General features: G+C 48.6%; 1 protein-coding gene across 1 annotated transcript; it reads left to right on the forward strand.

The window, feature by feature from the left end:
* The first annotated feature begins 682 nt into the window (after window positions 1-682).
* C18H1orf50 (chromosome 18 C1orf50 homolog) lies at window positions 683-10,647 on the forward strand. The gene is made up of 4 exons (XM_060258745.1): window positions 683-918; window positions 4,481-4,567; window positions 6,679-6,810; window positions 9,624-10,647. Exons 1-4 carry the CDS (start codon window positions 733-735, stop codon window positions 9,807-9,809), a joined length of 591 nt encoding a protein of 196 aa, XP_060114728.1. The 5' UTR covers window positions 683-732; the 3' UTR covers window positions 9,810-10,647.
* Window positions 10,648-18,903: the final 8,256 nt, after the last annotated feature.

Consider the following 18,903-nt stretch of genomic DNA (forward strand, 5'->3'; position numbering starts at 1 on the left):
ACGCCCCGCCCCCAAGAGGCCCCGCCCAGCGCTCGCAGGCCACGCCCCCTCAGCATCCCCCTCTTCAGGCCAAAAAGTAGGCAACCGAAGCTCCGCCCCAGGAGGCCCCGCCCAGCGCTCGCAGGCCACACCCCCTCAGCATCCCCGCTTCAGGCCCCAAAGGCCAGATTGGTAGGCAGCCGACGCTCCGCCCCCAAGAGGCCCCCCTGCGCTCGCAGGCGCCCCCTCAGCATCCCCCTCTTCAGGCCAAAAAGTAGGAAACCGAAGCTCCGCCCAGCGCTCGCAGGCCACACCCCCTCAGCATCCCCCTCTTCAGGCCAGATCGGTAGGCAGCCAAAGCTCCGGCCAAAGCGGCCCCGCCCAGCGCTCGCAGGCCACACCCCCTCAGCGTCCTCCTGCTCTGGCCACAAAGGCCAGATGGGTAGGCAACCAAAGCTCCGCCCCTATTCAAAAGGCGCGCCTCCTGCTGTTAGAGTTCTCGCTGTCGTCAGGAGCAGGCACCGCCTCTTCCTTTAAGCCACGCCCCCTCGCCGGGCCTCCGTGAGTCCGTAAGGTCAAGCGCGCGAGATTTCGTCGGAAATTGCGAACTTGGAGAACAGAGTAAGCCACGCCCCTCTCTCCTTACCGGACTGGCTTAGCCTCTAAGCCCCTCCCCCAAGACAGGGGGCCCCGCCTCGTTTTGTAACGTCAGAGGATAGCTCTCCAATCAGTCATTGCAGGCGGGGCTGAGGAATGGCGGTCAACGGGGAAGGCGGGCGTGGGGTGGGCACTGCTGACAGCGGCGAGGCTTCTTCGGGTCCGTCTTTGCTGGGCTCGTCGCTGGTTGAACGTGGGAGCCTCGGGGGCTTGCAGCTGACGCCCGTCTCGCAGAAGGTGGATCCCTTGGACCTGGTGGCTCTGGCCGAGGAAGTGCAGAAGGTGGGGCGCCTCTGGGCGTGTGCAGAGTGCCCCCAGGACTTCCTGCTCCTGGGTGTCCGCAGAACGACCTCTTGACCGCCTTGATTACGCGCAGAGCTCCCTTTGCCCCGTGGCCCTGAGCATGTACAGTGTTCTTGTTCCTCCCCAGGGCTTTTATTGTAGAAAAAGCCCAGCAGCAACTCATTTGCACATTAGGCCACACCCCCTGATGTCCCCATTGTTTTGCATAGGGTTTTTGTAAAAAAAAAAGCCCAGCAGGAACTTATTTGCATATTAGGACACACCCCTGCCACCAAGCCAGCCGGAACTGCATTCCTGCTCAAAAAAAGTCCTGTTCCTCCCACTGTTTGGGAGGGCACTCAGTGTTCCCGATTCATCTGCTGGCCTCTGAGTAGGTGTGCAGGGCCTCGTTTCCCTGTTTGACTCTGAGGAAAAGGCAGGTGAGACAAACAGGCATGTGCAGTGTTGCAGCACGTGCAGTGTGCCTCTTCCTTCTATTAATTAATTAATTAATTCTTTGTACTTATATCCCGCCCTCCCCGCCAAAGCAGGCTCAGGGCGGCTAACAACAATCAAGCAATGCATGTGTAAATTGTTCCCCCTCTGTGCTATGCACGTGTAAAGTGATTACGCACTTAGGTGTCTTCTGAAGTAACACCCTGCTTCTCCATCCCCTCTCCCATGAAGCCAAATACTGATTTAGTTTTGATAGCTTGACTAAAAATATACCTGCATTTCATTCTGTACTGTTGGATCCCCCACACCACCAGCAGTATACCATTAAATGGGTGTTGTGGGTAGTGATGTTAAGTGCACCTCCTTTAGTCAGAGGTTCAGCTTCAAGGGAGTTCATGGGGCTTAGGCTTCCTCCCACATGCACTTAGCATGCATAAGAGCTCCAAGGTGTGTGTCCTGACTGTGCACAAATTTCCACAAGATTAGGGTTTGTAGAATCTTTCGGGCTCAAGTGCCGTGTTCTACTGGAGAAAGTTTTTCTTCCAGACGTTTCTCCAGTAGAACACGGCACTTGAGCCCAAAAGATTCTACAAACCCTAATGATGTTACCAGCCGTGAAAACCTGAAATCTTTGATTCCACAAGATTGTACCAAGGACACTGAACTGCAAAAAAGGGCTATTCTGTACATCACTGGGCAGCAATTCACTTCCCACTTCCCTGTGGACCTAATTCAGCACTCTGCAGTCCCTAGCTGCCTGTTGGAAAGATGTTTCTTTAAATAGACAAAGTTTGATTCCAGTGCAGCGTTAAGAGCAGCGAAGTTTAATTCTGGGTATAAGCTTTTGTGTTCATGCACACTGATCTTAAAGCTGCCACTGAAATAAAACTGGGGTTTTTTTTGCTTCAGTCCAACAGGGCTACCCACCTGGATCGTTAAATGTACAGTTTTTAAAATCCAGAGTGATCCATAGCTCTTTCTTTGTGGTCGTCTTTCTTTTGATCTTCCTGTGCTTTGCAATGGCTTAGGCCAGGAAGCCCACCTTTCCTCTATCACAAAGGGGATTTGCACACATTCATGTGTTTCTAGCAGGGCTAAAAGCAAGAGCTTTTTAATCTCTACTCAGCTGCCTGCAGTGGTGAGCCTAGAAAATACTGTGTATGGGATGAGAGTCCTGCATTCGAGGAGTCATTCCAAGCATGTGCAAAGAGCCTTCCTTCATTTGCATCAGAAGCTCAGTGTCTCCATTAGGAATTTCAGTAGCTGGGCAGGAAAATTCAAGAGTCTCTTGACTTAATCCAGAAGTCATCTAATGCCTTCTGCTAGAACCAATCCCAGATATTAGCACGTGCAAGAATATTTTTGACTTGTTTTTGTTTTGTTTTTGCAAACCACCGTAGGCTACATATGATGCTTGTGGCACCTTTGAGACATATAGAGGCTACTTTATCAGATGCATGAAGTGGATCCAGTGAACAGATATTTATACATAACACAGAAAGGCAGAGAGAAAAAGAAAACTTGTGGGGTTAAAGGCAATTTAATGCCAGAGGTCTACCTTGTGACATTTTGATGCACAGAAGTATGCAAAGTAAGTACTGGGACCAGTTGGAAAGCCAGTCAGGAGAACTATATTAGAGTGTGTGCAGCATAGCAAACACATGAGGCTGCCTTATACTGAATCAGACCAGTGGTCCATCAAAGTCAGCATTGTCTACTCAGACTGGCAGCAGCTCTCCAGGGTCTCAGGGGAGGGCCTTTCCCATTACTTACTATCTGATCTGGAGATACAGAGGATGGAACCTGGGACCTTCATGCTAAGCAGATGCTCTGCCATGGCACCACATCCCCTCTCTACATTGACTTAACGCTCACTGTATGTTGCTTCAGACTGCGCATGAGGCCTTATATGATTGACTGCTCCTCCAGACTCCTAAATAAGTCTCTGAATGCAGAAAACTAGCACATCTGTGAAAAAAGATCTTGATATACTAGGTTTTTGTGTGCATGGGGTTTTCGTTATGGAGGAGTATTCTACCACGTGAGTCCTGCCTGCAAACCGACATGCAATCCATGACTTATCCACAGGGGGAGAATTCTGCATTTGTTGCTGCTAAGATTGCAGAGCTGTTTGCATTGGTAGTGGAGCATCCACAGGGGGATTTTCTTTGCATACTTTCCTCCATCAGCTGCATTTCCCCCTGCATTTCGCCTTTGCCATTCCCCTGGAAGTGTTTTTGAATGCTAAAAAAAAGCTCAGTGGTTCCTGTAGCACTTTTTTCAAGCTCTCAAAAAGCCCTCTGGTGGCGTGTCAGGGAAAATGGTGATAGTGGCTGGTTGACAGAAGGAAGATGCCACCACTGCGGCTGGGATCTTTGAAAACATGCCCTTATCCCTCCAGAAGGCCCACTAATTTGCTTGGACTGTATTTTTTTTTTCAGGAAAAGATCACAGTAGAACCTGGTTGGAGAGAGAGGGAGCATGGTGCAGTGGTACAGCATCTGCTTGGCATGCAGGAGTGCCAGGCCCGATACCCGGCATCTCCTGTTTAAAAATATCAGGCGTTAGGTGATGTGAAAGACCTCTGCCTGAGACCCTGGAGAGCTGCTGCCAGTCTGAGTAGACAGTGCCAATATTGACGGACCAAAGTTCTGATTCGCTTTAAGGCAGCTTCATGCATTCAAAAGTGTACCAAGCAGGCCTTGGATTCAGCAGGAGCTCACAGGAGCGCAGCTCCTGAACCTTTCTGAGAGTTCCACCTCCTCCTTCCCACCTTGTCCATTGAATAGTAGGAGCAGCTGCATAACAATCCCTGGATGTGCTCCACCACTTTTATTTCTACAAAATGACCCTTGGTGCCTAGGATGGGGAAGCCCTGGTAAGTGGACAATTAGGGGGATGTTGTGTGGAAGATCTAAAAAACCCCCAGCATTCCAGTTGGGAAGCAATCGCAGGAAGAACCTCCTTTGGGAAGCAACCGCAGATGTAAATTGACTGGGCCAGTGCGGCACACTGTTTTAGTAGGTTAGAATGTTAATCTTGCTGCCTCTGCGGAGGTACTGGCTGGAAGTCCCTCTTAAGGCTTTAATTCCTTTCTTCCCTGCAGGCAGATGATTTTGTCCAAGCGAACGCCTGTAACCGATTGACTGTCATAGCGGAACAAATCCGCTACCTGCAGGAACAAGCCCGGAAGGTAATGAGAAATCCATCGTGATTGAGGCCTGGGAAACCCAGTGGTTCTCAAATGTCATTTGCTCCTGCAGAGATCTTTCCTCTCCCTCCTCCCCTTCCTCCCCATTGGAAAGGAAGTGGAGAAAAGCCTGGCTTGCCAAAGTGGAAAGAAGCATTGGGAAGATAATGGCCCTTGGGAGGGAACACCATGGGCCACCCTGCTTGGTTATTGCTACGTTCTTGAATTGCAGCTGGGGCAGAAGAAAGGGGAGGCATGCGGGCAGGTTGTGGAATCGAGCATCTGTGGGTGGGAAGGGGAGGTCACGAGGGAAGGCCCCCTCAGCGTATGTGACCTGCTGCCTGGGGTTCGGAGGGATAAATTATTTACCCTGCAGAAGATTAAACAGGGAACAAACAGATGTGAAACATCTGTGGGAATGACAAAATGTGGCCAAAAGCTAAAATAGCAAAAAAAAAATATTGACAGCAGTAAGAAAATATATACAATGCTAGGAAAATATTTGCAGTAGTGGGAACAGGAATCCGGATGTCATCCCATTCTGAGTCTTCATCAGCTGAGGCCTGGTTCTTAATAGAACCAAGCCTCCTTTCCTTATTAGAAAAGAGCTCTACCTATCAGACCGCACAACCTTGATGTAGCCAATCCAAAACACAAAACCTCATGTCCCTTTCAGTATTTTATGTCCAAAAACCATACTGAAAGGGACATGAAGTTTTGTGTTTTGTATAAATGTCAAGGAGTAAATAAAACTCAAGACGAGATTCAAAAGATCTTACTTAGGGAAGAGGCTGCTCTTATTTTTAAAATGAATGCACTTGAGCCCTGGTGGGCTAAATTCTGCTTTAGACTTACCTTGTTATTTATAAGTTGGAATACTTTTGAATTGTGAGAAGCTCAGGATTTCCAGCTCCTTTTGATGAAATGGTCACTTTAAACTTTTTACCAGCTGTTTCGATTTGTGCTAATAAAAGGTTAGAATGTGAGGGGAAACTTTTGAGAGTTTTCTCCAGAGCTAGTGCTGTAAGAAGTGTTTCGATGGATGTTGGTGAGTTGTTAGAATTTTAATAGCATAAAATACATTGGATACATTGTTTTTGGATGAAACACATGTTAGTTTGATTGTTTTTTGGTTGCAGGAATGTGGGAGGTGTCTCTTAGACAAAGGAATCTGAAACAGTACTATAGGCAGCTTTACTGTCAGAGACTTATCATGACCCACTATTTTCAGAACTTCTACAACTGATGAAAGTTTCAATATAACATCTGCAAGAGTGAAGAAATGATTTCTAAAATTTAAATCGTCTGCATTCGAATAGCACTTTATTCTTCCAGCGGAGTCGGGTGAACGTCTTTGAGTGCTTTAAAGTCAAGAAATTGACACACAGGAACAGAGAATCTTTTATGAACTTTATTTCTGTCCTTGCACATTGAATTTGAGATTTATGAACTTTTGTAGCATGTAATGAGTTGCATTGTAATACTGGTGAATCACAACTGAATAATTATTAGAATTGTTAAGTACTTTCACAATTCTTTTATTGCTTTTCCACAGTATTTTTGTTGTAATTTCATTCCTATTTTGTGGAACTCTAGGCTTTATCAGGAGCACAAATTTAGCAAAAGATAACACTGCTGGAATTTTGTCATTCCGGTAGATATTTTAGAAGCGTTTGTCGCTTGTTTAATCTTCAGCAGAGTAAATAATTGTTCATGTATTTTTATTATGGAGGGTTGTGATTTTAGTTTGCATTTTACACTGGGATCCCTTGGTGTTCTTTATGGTTTCCAGAGGGGTCACACCGCGGCTGCATTCACCCAGTTGAACAAATGCTTAATGTCAGGGCTTTTTTTGTAGCAGGAACTCCTTTGCATATTAGGCCCCACTCCCCCTGATGTAGCCAATCCTCCTGGAGCTTACAGGGCTCTTAGTACAGGGCCTACTATAAGCTCCAGGAGGATTGGCTACACCCGGAGTGTGTGACCTAAAAAGCAAAGGAGTTCCTGCTATGAAAACCTTGCTTAATGTATTTTGAGCATGCTGCAGTTTCTTACAGAGAGGGGAGCTGAGGCAGGCAGGGAGCTGGACCATAAGCACCTCTCTTGTGTTTTAGGTTTTGCAGGAGGCTTCCAGAGATGGCGACCTGCATCATGTCGCCTGCAACTTTGTGAAGAGGCCAGGGAACGTCTACTACCTGTACAGAAGGGCAAGCGGGCAGAGATATTTCTCCATCTTATCACCGAAGGTAGCCAAAAGTATCCTGCTAATATAAGGGCAAGCTGGGTTGGGTTTAGACCAAAGGTTCCAGTGCCTCACTGGCTGACAAGGTGTTTATGGGAGCCCCACGTGGAGGACATGAAGGCAACTACCCCCCCCCCCCTCTCCGCACCAGAAAGTGATATTTGGAAGTAGACTGCACCAGAACCTTGAGGTTCTAGCATGGCTAATAGCTGTAGATCAAATTATTCTCTCTGCGGTGGTCTTGGAAAAGAGCATAAGAAGAATCCTGCTGGATCAGGCCATCCTATTCAGTTGCCCACAGCAAATGAACCCTCACAGGGTCTACAAAGCAGAGCGCAGAGGCTAAAGGTTGTAGCCTCCTATCCCCTGCAACTAGTATTTGGGGCTGCTCTGCCTTTGAAAGTGGAGAGTCCCTTGAGTTGTCGTGGCTAATACCTGTTAGACCTCTCCTCCCTGAGATGCTCTAATCCCCTTTTAAAGCTAGCGGCCTTAAAATTCCTTTAGTTGATTACGTAATACGTGAAGCCACGTTTTTCCCTTCTCAGACATCGGTTGTGTTCACTGCCCGCAGAAACTATCTTGTTCCTATCAGAGAGAATTTTTTTCTCCATCTCCTCAAATACTTGAACTCAAGGCCGTCTAATGAAGCTGGATGGGCAGTAGATTCAGGACAGATAAAAGGGAACACTACTTTACACGGAGAGTGATTAAAATATGGAACCCGCTGCCAGAGGATGGAGTGATGGCCACAGGAATAAACAGCTTTAAAAAGGGATTAGGTAAGAGTCATGGAGGATAAGCCAAGCCTATCAGTGGCTACTAGCCATGATGGCTAAAGGGAACCTCCACATTCAAAGGAACAAGCCTCTGAATCAAACTCGGTTCTCCCAGATAAGAGTCTGCACGCTTAACCACTATAGCAAACTGGAGCTACCCTAAGGGATGCTGGTGAAGGGAGAGCTCAAGCTGACCCCTGCTGACTGTAGATGTGGAGTGGCAAACATCTTTCCTATCTTCATCGCCACTACCGGGACATGGCTTTTATGTATAGGCATGACTAGCCCACCATGATTTCTCCTTTGTTATGCAGATGGGGATGATGGGTACCTCACTTTGAAAACAGAGTTCTGGATCCTACTTTAGGGTTGTGGGAACTACAAGGTGTGGGAACTACCTTCATCTTAAGGGGCCTGCCTCCAACTTTAAAGGCTCTTCCAAGGGAGGAAGGTTTCGTAGGATGGAGGAAGGATTCAGAATTTGTTCCATGGAGTGGCAGAAGAGAGAGCGAGCAGGGCCCACACCAGATCCTTGGCGTCCAGGCATGGTTTCTGCATGCTGCAGAAAGGGGAAGGTGTGGGGTCCAAGGTAGTCACTTCTGACTGCAGATGGGAGAACCGCATTTTCAAACGCTCTCTTGCTGGTAATTAGCCACTGACTCGTGAGGGCTGCAGCCAGGCTGAGAAAGAACAGGAAGCGACTGATTAGAGGAAAGGAAGTAATGGATTAAGCTGTTAAAGGGAAATTGGCAAGAAGGGGGAAGCTGAGCTGAGCTGAGCTTTGTCTTTGGAACCATAGGATGCTGTGAGTGTCTAGGATGAAAATACTCAGCAGCAAGTCAGTGGCATCAGTAGCACAGACGGAGAGAGAGAAAGATTAATTGTGCAGAACCTACAATGGCCGCATCCAGGGCTTGCTTTGTGGAAAAAGCCCAGCGGGAACTCATTTGCATATTAGGCCACACACCCTTATGTCACCACTGTTTCACACAGGGCTTTGTTTGTAGAAAAAGCCCAGCAGGGACTCATTTGCATATTAGGCCATACCCCCCCCCCCCGACACCAAGCCAGCCGGAACTGCGTTCCTGCTAAAAAAAAAAAAGCCCTGATTGCATCTATACAGAGATTTTACTTTGGTTTCATGTCTAAACCGAAGTGTTTGGGGTTTTGTTTTGGAGAAGCATCCGCATGATGTTGTCCCCTAATGGTCTCATTTCCCCCTGACTGCTACAGTCTTTCCTGAACTCGGTTTGCTAAGATCTTTTGACAAAAGACTGCAGTTGTGAATTTTTGAAGCTACTGCAGACCCTGATGCCATTTCCCTTGTCTCCAGTGGCCATTATTTTCCCCTTCTCACCACCAAGGGACTTTTGGGGGTATTTTGTAAAAAAATGGTAATTGACATATCGCTGTAGCCTTAAGATAGAGGTAATGTGTCAATTGCAGTGATATTACTATAGCTTAAAATTGGTAGTGAGCAAGAGCTCCGTGGCGCAGAATGGTAAAGCTGCAGTCTGAGCTCTTTGCTCATGACCTGAGTTCGATCCTGGTGGAAGTTGGGTTCAGGTAGCCGGCTCAAGGTTGACTCAGTCTTCCATCCTTCCGAGGTGGGTAAAATGAGTCCCCAGCTTGTTGGGGGGAAAGCATGGATGACTGGGGAAGGCAATGGCAAACTACCCTGTAAAAAGTCTGCCATGAAAATGTCATGATGCGACGTCACCCCAGAGTCGGAAATGACTGGTGCTTGCACAGGGGACTACCTTTACCTTTTTTACTATATCCCTTATACAGTCACTTATACATTTCTTTTAAAAAAAAAAAGCTTGGAAAAGCTCTCCATTGCCCTCGAGGAAGGTTTAATGGCAGCCACGGGGGTGGGGTGGGGTTGGGAGATGGAAAATGCAGGAAAGACTACCATGCGGCTTCTCCATCATTCCACATCTCCTCGCTAGAGGCAAGGGAGAGAACGCAGGAAACCATTGCCTCGTGAATCTTGCCTGTGTCTTGCTGTGAGCTTGTCTTTTCTCCCTCTCCTGTACAGGATTGGGGCCCCAGCTGCCCCAGCGAGTTCCTTGGGGCGTACAAACTGCAGCATGACATGTCCTGGACCCCCTCGGACAACATTGAGAAGCGAGAAGCCGAGCTGAACGTCCTGGAGAAGCTGTTGAGCCAGCAGGCCTCTCTCCCGCTGTGCAGTGAGCCGAACTTCCAGGGCCTGACCATGTGAAGTCTGTTTGTGGGGGACCCAAACCGAGGCAGCTGGTGGAAGGGACCAGCGTTTCCTTCCCAGGCATGCAAAGAAAAAAACCCCCAAAAGGTCCTACTTGAGCAGTGTGGTGTCAGGAAGACTGCGGTGGGAGTGTCTTCACCACATGGTGATCTCAGGCTGCTTTCTGGAAGTGATGGGCTGGGTGTTTTCCTCCCTTATCGATCCCTGAATGTGAACAAACAAAAGCTGGTTTTGGGAAGCTAAGGGTTGAGGTTTGTTAGCGTCCACACAGTTGTTTTACGACCCCTGGGCGGGCTCCACCTAGATAGAGGCATCTACAGGCAATGGAGATTCTTACTAGAGTGCTGCCTGAGATGTGTATTCTGTTGCCTGCTCTATAACGATCTCCAAGCACTTCTTTCTGTTGATCCTGTTTTAATCCTGCCTTTCCTCCAAGGGGCTCAAGGATTCTCCTGGGTTCTCCTGTTTTCCCTTCGCAACAACTGTGTAAGGCAGAGGAGGAGGAGAGAGCAATTTGAAGCAGGGTCTCCGCGGCTGTGGCCCCAACAGTAACATCTTTGAGCCACTTTATCCCCTGCTGCTCGGAGATCAGGAGTGGCCTACGCAAATCAAGCTTGAGTTTCTTGAGTTATCTCCTGGCTCAAAGTGCAAGCTAGGAAGCCCTCCGTTCAAATCTCATTGCAGCCAAAGCCAACCCACTGTTCTCTTGACCCCCATCACCAAATCTGGGGGATGATCATACTGGTTTACCTTACAGGGTCGTTGGAAAAGGACTGGAATAATGTGTGAAGCATTCTGAAGGCATTAGGCGTGGCAAATAAATTGCTAAATATTCTTACTGCAGTTTTTCACTGACTTTAGGGTTCATGGCAGTTACACAGTGCATCTGTGCAAAGTGCAGAAAAGGGCAACAAAAAAGATCAAAGGGGTGGGGATATCTTCTGTATGGGGAAAGTCTAGAGACCATGGAGCTTTTTAGTACTGAAAAGATCACTGGGGTTGGGACATGATAGCAGTTGATGAACTTATGCATGAAGATATTGGATTTATATCCCGCCCTCCACTCTGAATTTCAGAGTCTCAGAGCGGCTCACAATCTCCTTTACCTTCCTCCCCCACAACAGACACCCTGTGAGGTGGGTGGGGCCGAGAGGGCTCTCACAGCAGCTGCCCTTTCAAGGACAACCTCTGCCAGAGCTCTGGCTGACCCAAGGCCATTCCAGCAGGTGCAAGTGGAGGAGTGGGGAATCAAACCCGGTTCTCCCAGATAAGAGTCCGCACACTTAACCACTACACCAAACTGGAGAAAACTGATAGAGCAGGGACATCAAACTCATTTGTTATGAGGGCTGGATGTGACATAAATGAGACCTTGTCAGGCCAGGCCATGTATGTCATAAAATGTAATGCCTGGTAGCAGAGAGATAAACTTTATAAAGGACACAGACAAACACAATTTTTTTTAAAAAAACCTTAACTTATGCTTTATAGATTAGCTCTCTTGCAATATTTTGTTTTCAAAGATTTCAGGTTTTCACGGCTGGTAACATCATTAGGGTTTGTAGAATCTTTCGGGATCAAGTGCTGTGTTCTACTGGAGAAAGTTTGGAAGTTCTGGAAGGAAAACTTTCTCCAGAAGAACACGGCACTTGATCCCGAAAGATTCTACAAACCCTAATAATATTTTGTTTATTTAACCATTTCTGATAACTGACTCCTCTTGCTCCGAATTACTGCAACAAAATCTGGAGACAATGTCTGTGCTGTAGCAGTCTTCAAGTATGATGTTCAGGTGATGTTCAGGGGTGTATCTGTAAGTTGCAACCCTAATTTGAGCCTAAGTGCTTTGAGCCTAAGACCCAGGGGGAAACATGAAATGGCTGGGCACCGCAAGCTTTTGTACATACAGTACTTCATGCAATGGTCAGCCAATGGAGAAAATAGAAGCTTTGCTCTGTAGTTCCTGTGTGACTGAGCAAGCCTGGCAAGGCAAGCTGTGATGAAGAAGGAAGCAAGAGAGAGAGAAGGAAGCAGATGACTGTGAGTTGCTTGCGGGCCTGATAGGAGCCCTCTGGGGGCCTGATGCGGCCCTCAGGCTGCATGTTTGGCACCCTTGGGATAGAGAGAACCTTTTCTCCCCAAATATGAGAAGTCAGTGTTTGAAGTTGTTGGGCAGTAGATCTGGGATAGAACAAAGAAAATACTTCATTACTTGATAGTTAATCCACTTGCAAAAGAGTTGTCTGTCAAAAGATACTGAGGTGGACAGCAGCTTAAATGGCCTTAAAAATGGTATCTGTGGAATGCAGCTATTGGCTGCATTGGCTAAATAGAACCTCCACATTCAAAGGCAGCGTGTCTTGGAATGCCGTTTGTTGCAGGGCATGAACCAGGAGAGGTTTGAGCCTTGGGAGTTGCTGCTTCTGGGCCTTCCAGGGCAACCAGCCTACATTAGCCTATCGGGGAGGGGGGCTCTTCCTTTCCTCTTTTTGGCTTGTCTCCTGTGTCGAGTTTTAGGGTGTGGATGTTGAATTCATGCTGGCAGTTGTCTGCAAAGGACCTGCAGCTCCCTGGGGAAAGGGTTTGTTTCGCTTTTGCTTGTGTTGAAGGACTATGGAGGCTCCAGATGCATGATGGGAGGGAGGGGGATGGTCCTTTATTTGTCACAGATGTATGAAGCATGCTGTGGGGGGAGTGGCCATTTGGAAATTTCCCTTCCCTCCAAGCTCCCTTTCTCTGTGCTTCTAGCAGACTGGTCCCGCCACCAACACAAGCATCCCGATTTTTCTTTTTAATTCATCTTCGGTGCGCCATTGCTTCTGAAGCACATTGAGACTTGATCAGGCCTATTTTTCTTATGATAGTCTGTTAACCCTTTAAGATGCCACAGTATTCTTTGGCTTCCTGTTGGGGGTAACACAGCTAAGTCTGTGGAATAAAAGGGTTAGGATGAATCAGGCTAGGGTTGTTGCCAGGCCTCGGATTCAGTAGGAGCTCACAGGAACACAGCTCCTGAACCTTTCTGAGGTTCCTTCTCACCTTGCCCATTGAATAGTAGGTGCAGCTGCATAACGATCCCCGGATGAGCTCCACCACCTATTTCTCTGCAAAACGACCCCTGGATGTTGCTATTGTTGTTTTAATGTATAGGCCACCTTTCTCACTGGGAGCCAAGGCAGATTACAAGTATGAAAGAGTCAGTCAGTTAGTAAATCGACTGCAAAATAAGGCAACAGCAGGCAAAGAGTCGGCCAGTTATAAGATGAGTTAACTTTATATGCCACTCCCTCCCCCCACCCCCGGATAGGGACGCAGATAATTCTCTCCCCTGTTTTGTCCTCAAAACAACCCTGTGAGGTAGGTTAGGTTGAGAGTGCGTGATCGGCCCAAGATCACCCAAGAAACTTTTGTGGCAGAGTGGGGATTCAAATTTGGGTCTCCCCAATCATGATCCAGCACTTCAACCACTGCACCCCCCGGGCTCTCATGATAATGTTGTAAATCTAACAGTGAAGTAAGACAAACAATGGAGTTGGGCTAGAGTTGCACAACAGGGGCAAAACCAGAACAGTGCGTACAGATCTCTCTATTTAAGGCAACAAGACAATCAGCACAGGAAAGACTTTATCCCTAAGAATAGTCTTCTCACGAGTTGACCCATTCCAGTGCAGCTTCGCTCCCTCTGCAAGAATGTCCTGAACCATTCCATGTTGCAGATTTTGCGAAACAACATAAATGTACAGGCCTATTTGCCATGAAGGTCGCCCGGGGCAACTCTCCCTTTGCCTAACCTACCTCATAGGGCTGTGGTAATAAAATGCAGGCAAGGAGAACACCCCTTCGAGGTCCTTGGAGGAAGGGCAGGATAAAAATGTCGTCGATCGAGATCAAAGTCCTGAGCAAAACTTCCAAAGGGATCGCTTTTCATCATAATAGATGTTGCATCTGGCGCTGCTAACGTCTGTTGATCCACAATGAAACAGGTTCTGCCGTGTTTTCTGCCCTTTTGGAATAAAAGCAAATGACCGGGGAGAGGAGAGGATGCCAATGACTGGCTTAGACTGGAATGCAGGACGATTCTATGGTTTGCATTGTGGCTTCATATTAAGCTAGCTAGAAGTAAACACTTCAGCCCCTGCCGTGTTGAATGCATGCTGATGGGAAGAGTACAAATCCCAGGCCCTTGGGGGCTGAGAAGGTGGAGGCTGAGAGATAAGGGGTAGATTCTCAAAAGAAGCAGACCTGGTGGTGGTGGGGCATTATAAGATGGCACTTAATGATGAATCAAGAGGACACAGCAGGGCTGTCCCTTATGGCATAGGGATGGAGCCTAATGAACACGGCAGAGCCAGTTTGGTGTAGTGGTTAAGTGCATGGACTCTTATCTGGGAGAACCAGGTTTAATTCCCCCCACTCCTCCACTTGCAGTGCTGGAATGGCCTTGGATCAGCCATAGCTCTGGCAGAGGTTGTCCTTGAAAGGGCAGCTTCTGGGAGAGCTCTCTCAGCCCCACTTACCTCACAGGGTGTGTCTGTTGTGAGGGGGGAAGGTAAAGGAGATTGTGACCGCTCTGAGATTCTGAAATTCAGAGTACAGGGTGGAATATAAATCCAAGATCTTCTATTAGCAAAATCTCTTAACCCAAGTGAAAAAAAGCCAACTCTAGTTCTGTTCTCTTACCCCAAAGTTTACTCCTTCATTAGGAAGTTCTGAGGATCAAACCCACTGACATCAGGCAAATATTTACTGAAGAAATGGGGAAGAAAGGAACTGAGATCATGCTTCCTCTTTGCACCGACTTGCCCATCTGCTTACAAGGAGCCCACCACACACATAAATGCACAACCTGTCCATTGGCTTTTGCTCTGTACTGTCTAGGCTGGGGGGTCCCCAACGCGGTGGCTTTTCTAGTGCCCACCAAATGTTTTTGAAAAGTGGGTGGAGGCAGGTGGGGCTTCTGCCCAGCATTAAAATTCAGCTGTTGCAGCAGCAACTACTTCCACAGGGTTTTATTCTCTCTCCTCTTTCTCAGTGTATTTTAAAATTACCCCTCTTCTCCCCTGCATTTCAGCTTCCTCCATGCAGCTGCGGCTGCACCCATCCACCTGTGTCAGAATTCCAAATGTACCTGCAGGCTCAGAAGTGTTGAGGATCCCGGTCTAGGCAGATAATCCAGCAGAAGTGTATAAAACCGGACTGGGGCAGAAGCGCCAGCCCGATATCCTCCCCTGCATTCCCTGCATGTCTGAAAAGGGCTGCTCTGTCTTGGCCAACTTATAAATATTCAGCATAATCACTACTTGCAGATTTCACACATCAGCACGCACACAATCAGAGTTAGGGCTGCAAATGTGCCACCTGCTTCTTGGCCAACCGACATCTTTTCTTTTTGCTCCTGCCTAAAGTTGTGTTACAGCCCTGCGGCACAGACTGGTAATGCTGCAGTACTGAGCTCTCTGCTCACAACCTGATCCTGGCGGAAGCTGGGCTCAGGTAGCTGGCTCGAGGTTGACTCAGCCATCCATCCTTCTGAGGTCGGTAAAATGAGTACCCAGCTTGCTGGGGGAGGGGGGGATATGTAGATGACTGGGGAAGACAATGGCAAACCACCCTGTAAAAAGTCTGCCGTGAAGACATCGTGATGCAGCGTCACCCCAAAGTCGGAAACGACTGGTGCTTGCATAGGGGACTACCTTTACCTTTAAAGTTTTGTTGGTGTAAGTTGCTAGCTTTTTCTCTTCTTTATCGGCAAACCTACTTGGGGTCTATTGACATTCACTTCTAACCAGAGAAGCCGATGGCCTTGTAGGTCTACCGCAGCAGAATAAAACAAGTCCAACGACACCTTAAAAGACTCATAAAAGTTTATGCGGGAATCAATGGTGTTAAGTCTTCAGGGTGCCACTGCGCTGCCGGTTTTATTATCCTTCTGCGGAGTTACACCCTCTCAAGTCTGTTGAAGTCAATAGGCTGAGAAGGGTGTAACTATGCTCAGGAATGCACTGTAAATATGTTAAATAGTGGGTGGTGAATGTATCACCTCTCTAATGCACATGCATGGGCACTGGGCAGTCCACAGGTTATTTTACGCCCTGATAAGGTGGATTTCATGCCCTCCAGCTTAGCAGGAAGACATGTGTCTTCCTCGCCTCCCAACCTGTAAATCCCCAAATCACGGCCTCCTCTCCACATTGCTGCGGGTCTCTGCACTTCTGTGCAGAACACTTCTGTGCAGTGTTTTGCTTTATATTCTGCAACCATCTATTTTCTTGAGCCCCCTGTGGTGTTCCATCTTTTGGTTAAAAATATACTTGGGAAGGAACTAATTGTCCTGCAGAATTCTCAATTCCGACTATAACTCAGTGGCAGTGGCGGGTGAAGCGGCAGGCTGTGTGCCGCGTGACCCCTTAGTGTTCATGTGCGTGCATGACCACGGGGTGTGCGCTAGAAGCAAGATACCGCCCCTCCCCACTTTGAGATTTAACATCTAAAGCAGGGGTCCCCAACCTTTTTGAGCCTGTGGGCACCTTTGGATTTCTGACACAGTGTAGTGGGAGCAGCAACCAAATGGTACGTCACCAGGAGACAAAGCCAGTCGGAAAATGGCTGCTATAGCTCACCTTCAGCAGGGCTTTCTTTGTAGCAGGAACTCCTTTGCATATTAGGCCACATACCCCTGATGTAGCCAATCTTCCAGGAGCTTACAGTAGGCCCTCTAAGAAGAGCTCTGTAAGCTCTTGGAGGATTGGCTACATCAGGGGGCATGTGTGCCTAATATGCAAAGGATTCCTGCTATAAAAAAAAAGCCCTGGGCTGGCGGCAACTGCCAAAACATCATTTTTTTTAAAAAAAAGCTGTACAATCGTATCTCCAGTGGCTAGTCTGAAGCCTTGTTGGGCAAAAGCATCCCCTGGGCCTGCCTGCTTTCCTAGCAGGTGCCAGGAAAGGTGTTAGCAGGTGCCATGGCGCCCACAAGCATTTTGGAGACCCCTGATCTTGAGATTCTAAACAATGCAAATTGCAGTAACAAACGTTACTAACTAATGGTGAAATGAAATTTGGACATATGTTTTCCTGCCTGTTTTCAGCAGAGGGGACAAGCTGCACTGCATTTCAGCACAAGCTTTTATGAACTAGACTTGACTTCATCAGATACGGGGAACATTTGCATGTGTTATGTTTGCTGAACAGGGTTGACCTGCACATTAGGCACACCTAGGCAGTCGCCTAGGGCGCCAGAGGTGGAAGGGCACCCACCAGCCCTGTTCCTGCCCCTCCTGTTTCAGATCTGTGGGCACCCTGCTTCTTCCTTCCCTTGAGCAGGTGGGGTCTTCTTGCTGGGAGAAGGGCAGGTGGGGAAGCGAGGATTACCCTTGGTGTGGGGGAAGGGGAGGTGATGGCTTCTCCATGACTGGGGACAGCTTTCCCTCCCCAGCTTAGGGCACCCCAAATCCTGCTGCTGAGATAAAATTTAGCTAGCCTTTTAAAGTGCTGCAATGATCATTCCAAGTGGGTAGCTGTAGCAGTGAAATAATGGGAGGCCTGTTCCCTCTGGTCCACTGGAACATTAAAGACTAACAAAACTTCCCCAGGACGAACTTTTGAGAGTCAGAGCTCAGGAATGCATCTGATAAAATGAGGTCACAACAGAGAGATGCTGGAATGGGTTCGCCTTAGGGTTTCTGCTAATTCTACACTGGTATATTCTTGAAGATTTGAGGTTGCAGCCAATATTCCCTCTAAACTGGAGTCTTGCGAGCAAAAATTCTGCTTCATGAGCTGCTGACATTAAAGTTGTGAGCTGCTGCATAAATTAGTTTGCTCCGGGGCCATTTTTCCTGAGCTAAGACAAAAATGTGTGAGCCAAAGGCTAACAAACTGACCCAGCTCACACTAATTCAGCTTCAAGGGAACACTGGCTGCAACTTGGGCATGGTGGGGTTTAGAGAGAGGATGAACCTCAGCAAGGCACCATGCCATAAAGTCTATTCTCCAAAGCAGCCATTTTCTCCAGGGCAACTGATCTTAATAAGTGGTGCAGGGACCTGCAATCCCGGGAGATCGTCCAGGCCCCACCTGGAGGTGGCAACCGCCAAGACCCATTTATTTGACTCGCACACGGCCGCTCCGGGCTTTTCGAACTACTGGTGGAAAAGCGAGTTTTTAAAATTCCGTAAAACAAGCCTATCTTTCTCGCAATTTACCTATACCAGACGGCACAGCGAGGAGCAATCGCCAAGAGCCCGTACTGCGCAGGCGCCGATCCGCGCGGCTCTTCCGCCCATTGGTCCTCCCTCCCTCCATCAAGGGGGGAAAAAAAAGTTTTTTCCACCCCGCCTCCTCACGCCCCGCCTTTGCAGGGAACGCGCTGACGTCATCGCGCCCGCCCTTGCTGTGCAGGCGAGGAGACCCCGCAGTGAGCTGCCAACGCCCGGCGCAGGGAGAGAGAGAGCGAAAGGAGGAGGGGAAAAAGGGGAAAAAAAAAAAGCAGCGAACGGAGTTGGGTGAGGTAAGCTCTCTGAGGCGACGGCCGGCCGGGCCTGCGAGGCGAAATAAACCGGGAGGGGGGTGTCTGTGTCTTTCCCGTCAAATGTCAGGTAAACTGAGGAGGGGGGGGGGAGAGAATGCGCCCCCTCCCTTCAGAGGCGGTTGTGGCGGTGGGGGAGGGGTGACCGGAAGCTCTCGGAGGAGGAGGAGGAAGGAGAAGAACCGGGCGGGGGAGGGGGGAGGAGAGGAGAGCGCTCGGTTCCTTTCGGCGGACGGAGGGTAAGTCGGGCCTCCCTCCCTTCCTTCCTTCCCTCCCCTTCGCTGCTGTGGGCAGCTGGGTCGGCCCTACCTCTCTTCTTCCCTTCCCCCTCCTTCTCTTCCCCTTCGTTTTTCGCCATCATGGGAGGGGGAGGAATCCTTTCGTCGCCCCTCGCTGGGCGTTGACTGTCGTTTCTCCCCCGCCGTTCTCGCTTTCGGGCCGCCCGCGGTTGTGGGGGGCTGGAGGATTTCTCGCCTGAGGTCTTCCGGCCATGAAACCGGAGCTGGGCATATATTCCACCCTGAGGCTTTTCTATAGGGCAGGATTTAAGAAAAACGCTCCTCC

The sequence above is a fragment of the Heteronotia binoei genome, chromosome 18, assembly GCF_032191835.1.
Source record: "Heteronotia binoei isolate CCM8104 ecotype False Entrance Well chromosome 18, APGP_CSIRO_Hbin_v1, whole genome shotgun sequence".
In the NCBI taxonomy this organism is placed as follows: Eukaryota; Metazoa; Chordata; class Lepidosauria; order Squamata; family Gekkonidae; genus Heteronotia; species Heteronotia binoei.

What these genes read in the sequence shown, in the direction of transcription:
- C18H1orf50 (XM_060258745.1), top strand. Translation starts at nt 733, where the DNA reads ATGGCGGTCAACGGGGAAGGCGGGCGTGGGGTGGGCACTGCTGACAGC. An exon ending in TGGCCGAGGAAGTGCAGAAG is followed by an intron (nt 919 to 4,480) that starts GTGGGGCGCCTC and finishes TCTTCCCTGCAG; the next exon opens with GCAGATGATTTTGTCCAAGC. An exon ending in TCTCCATCTTATCACCGAAG is followed by an intron (nt 6,811 to 9,623) that starts GTAGCCAAAAGT and finishes TCTCCTGTACAG; the next exon opens with GATTGGGGCCCCAGCTGCCC.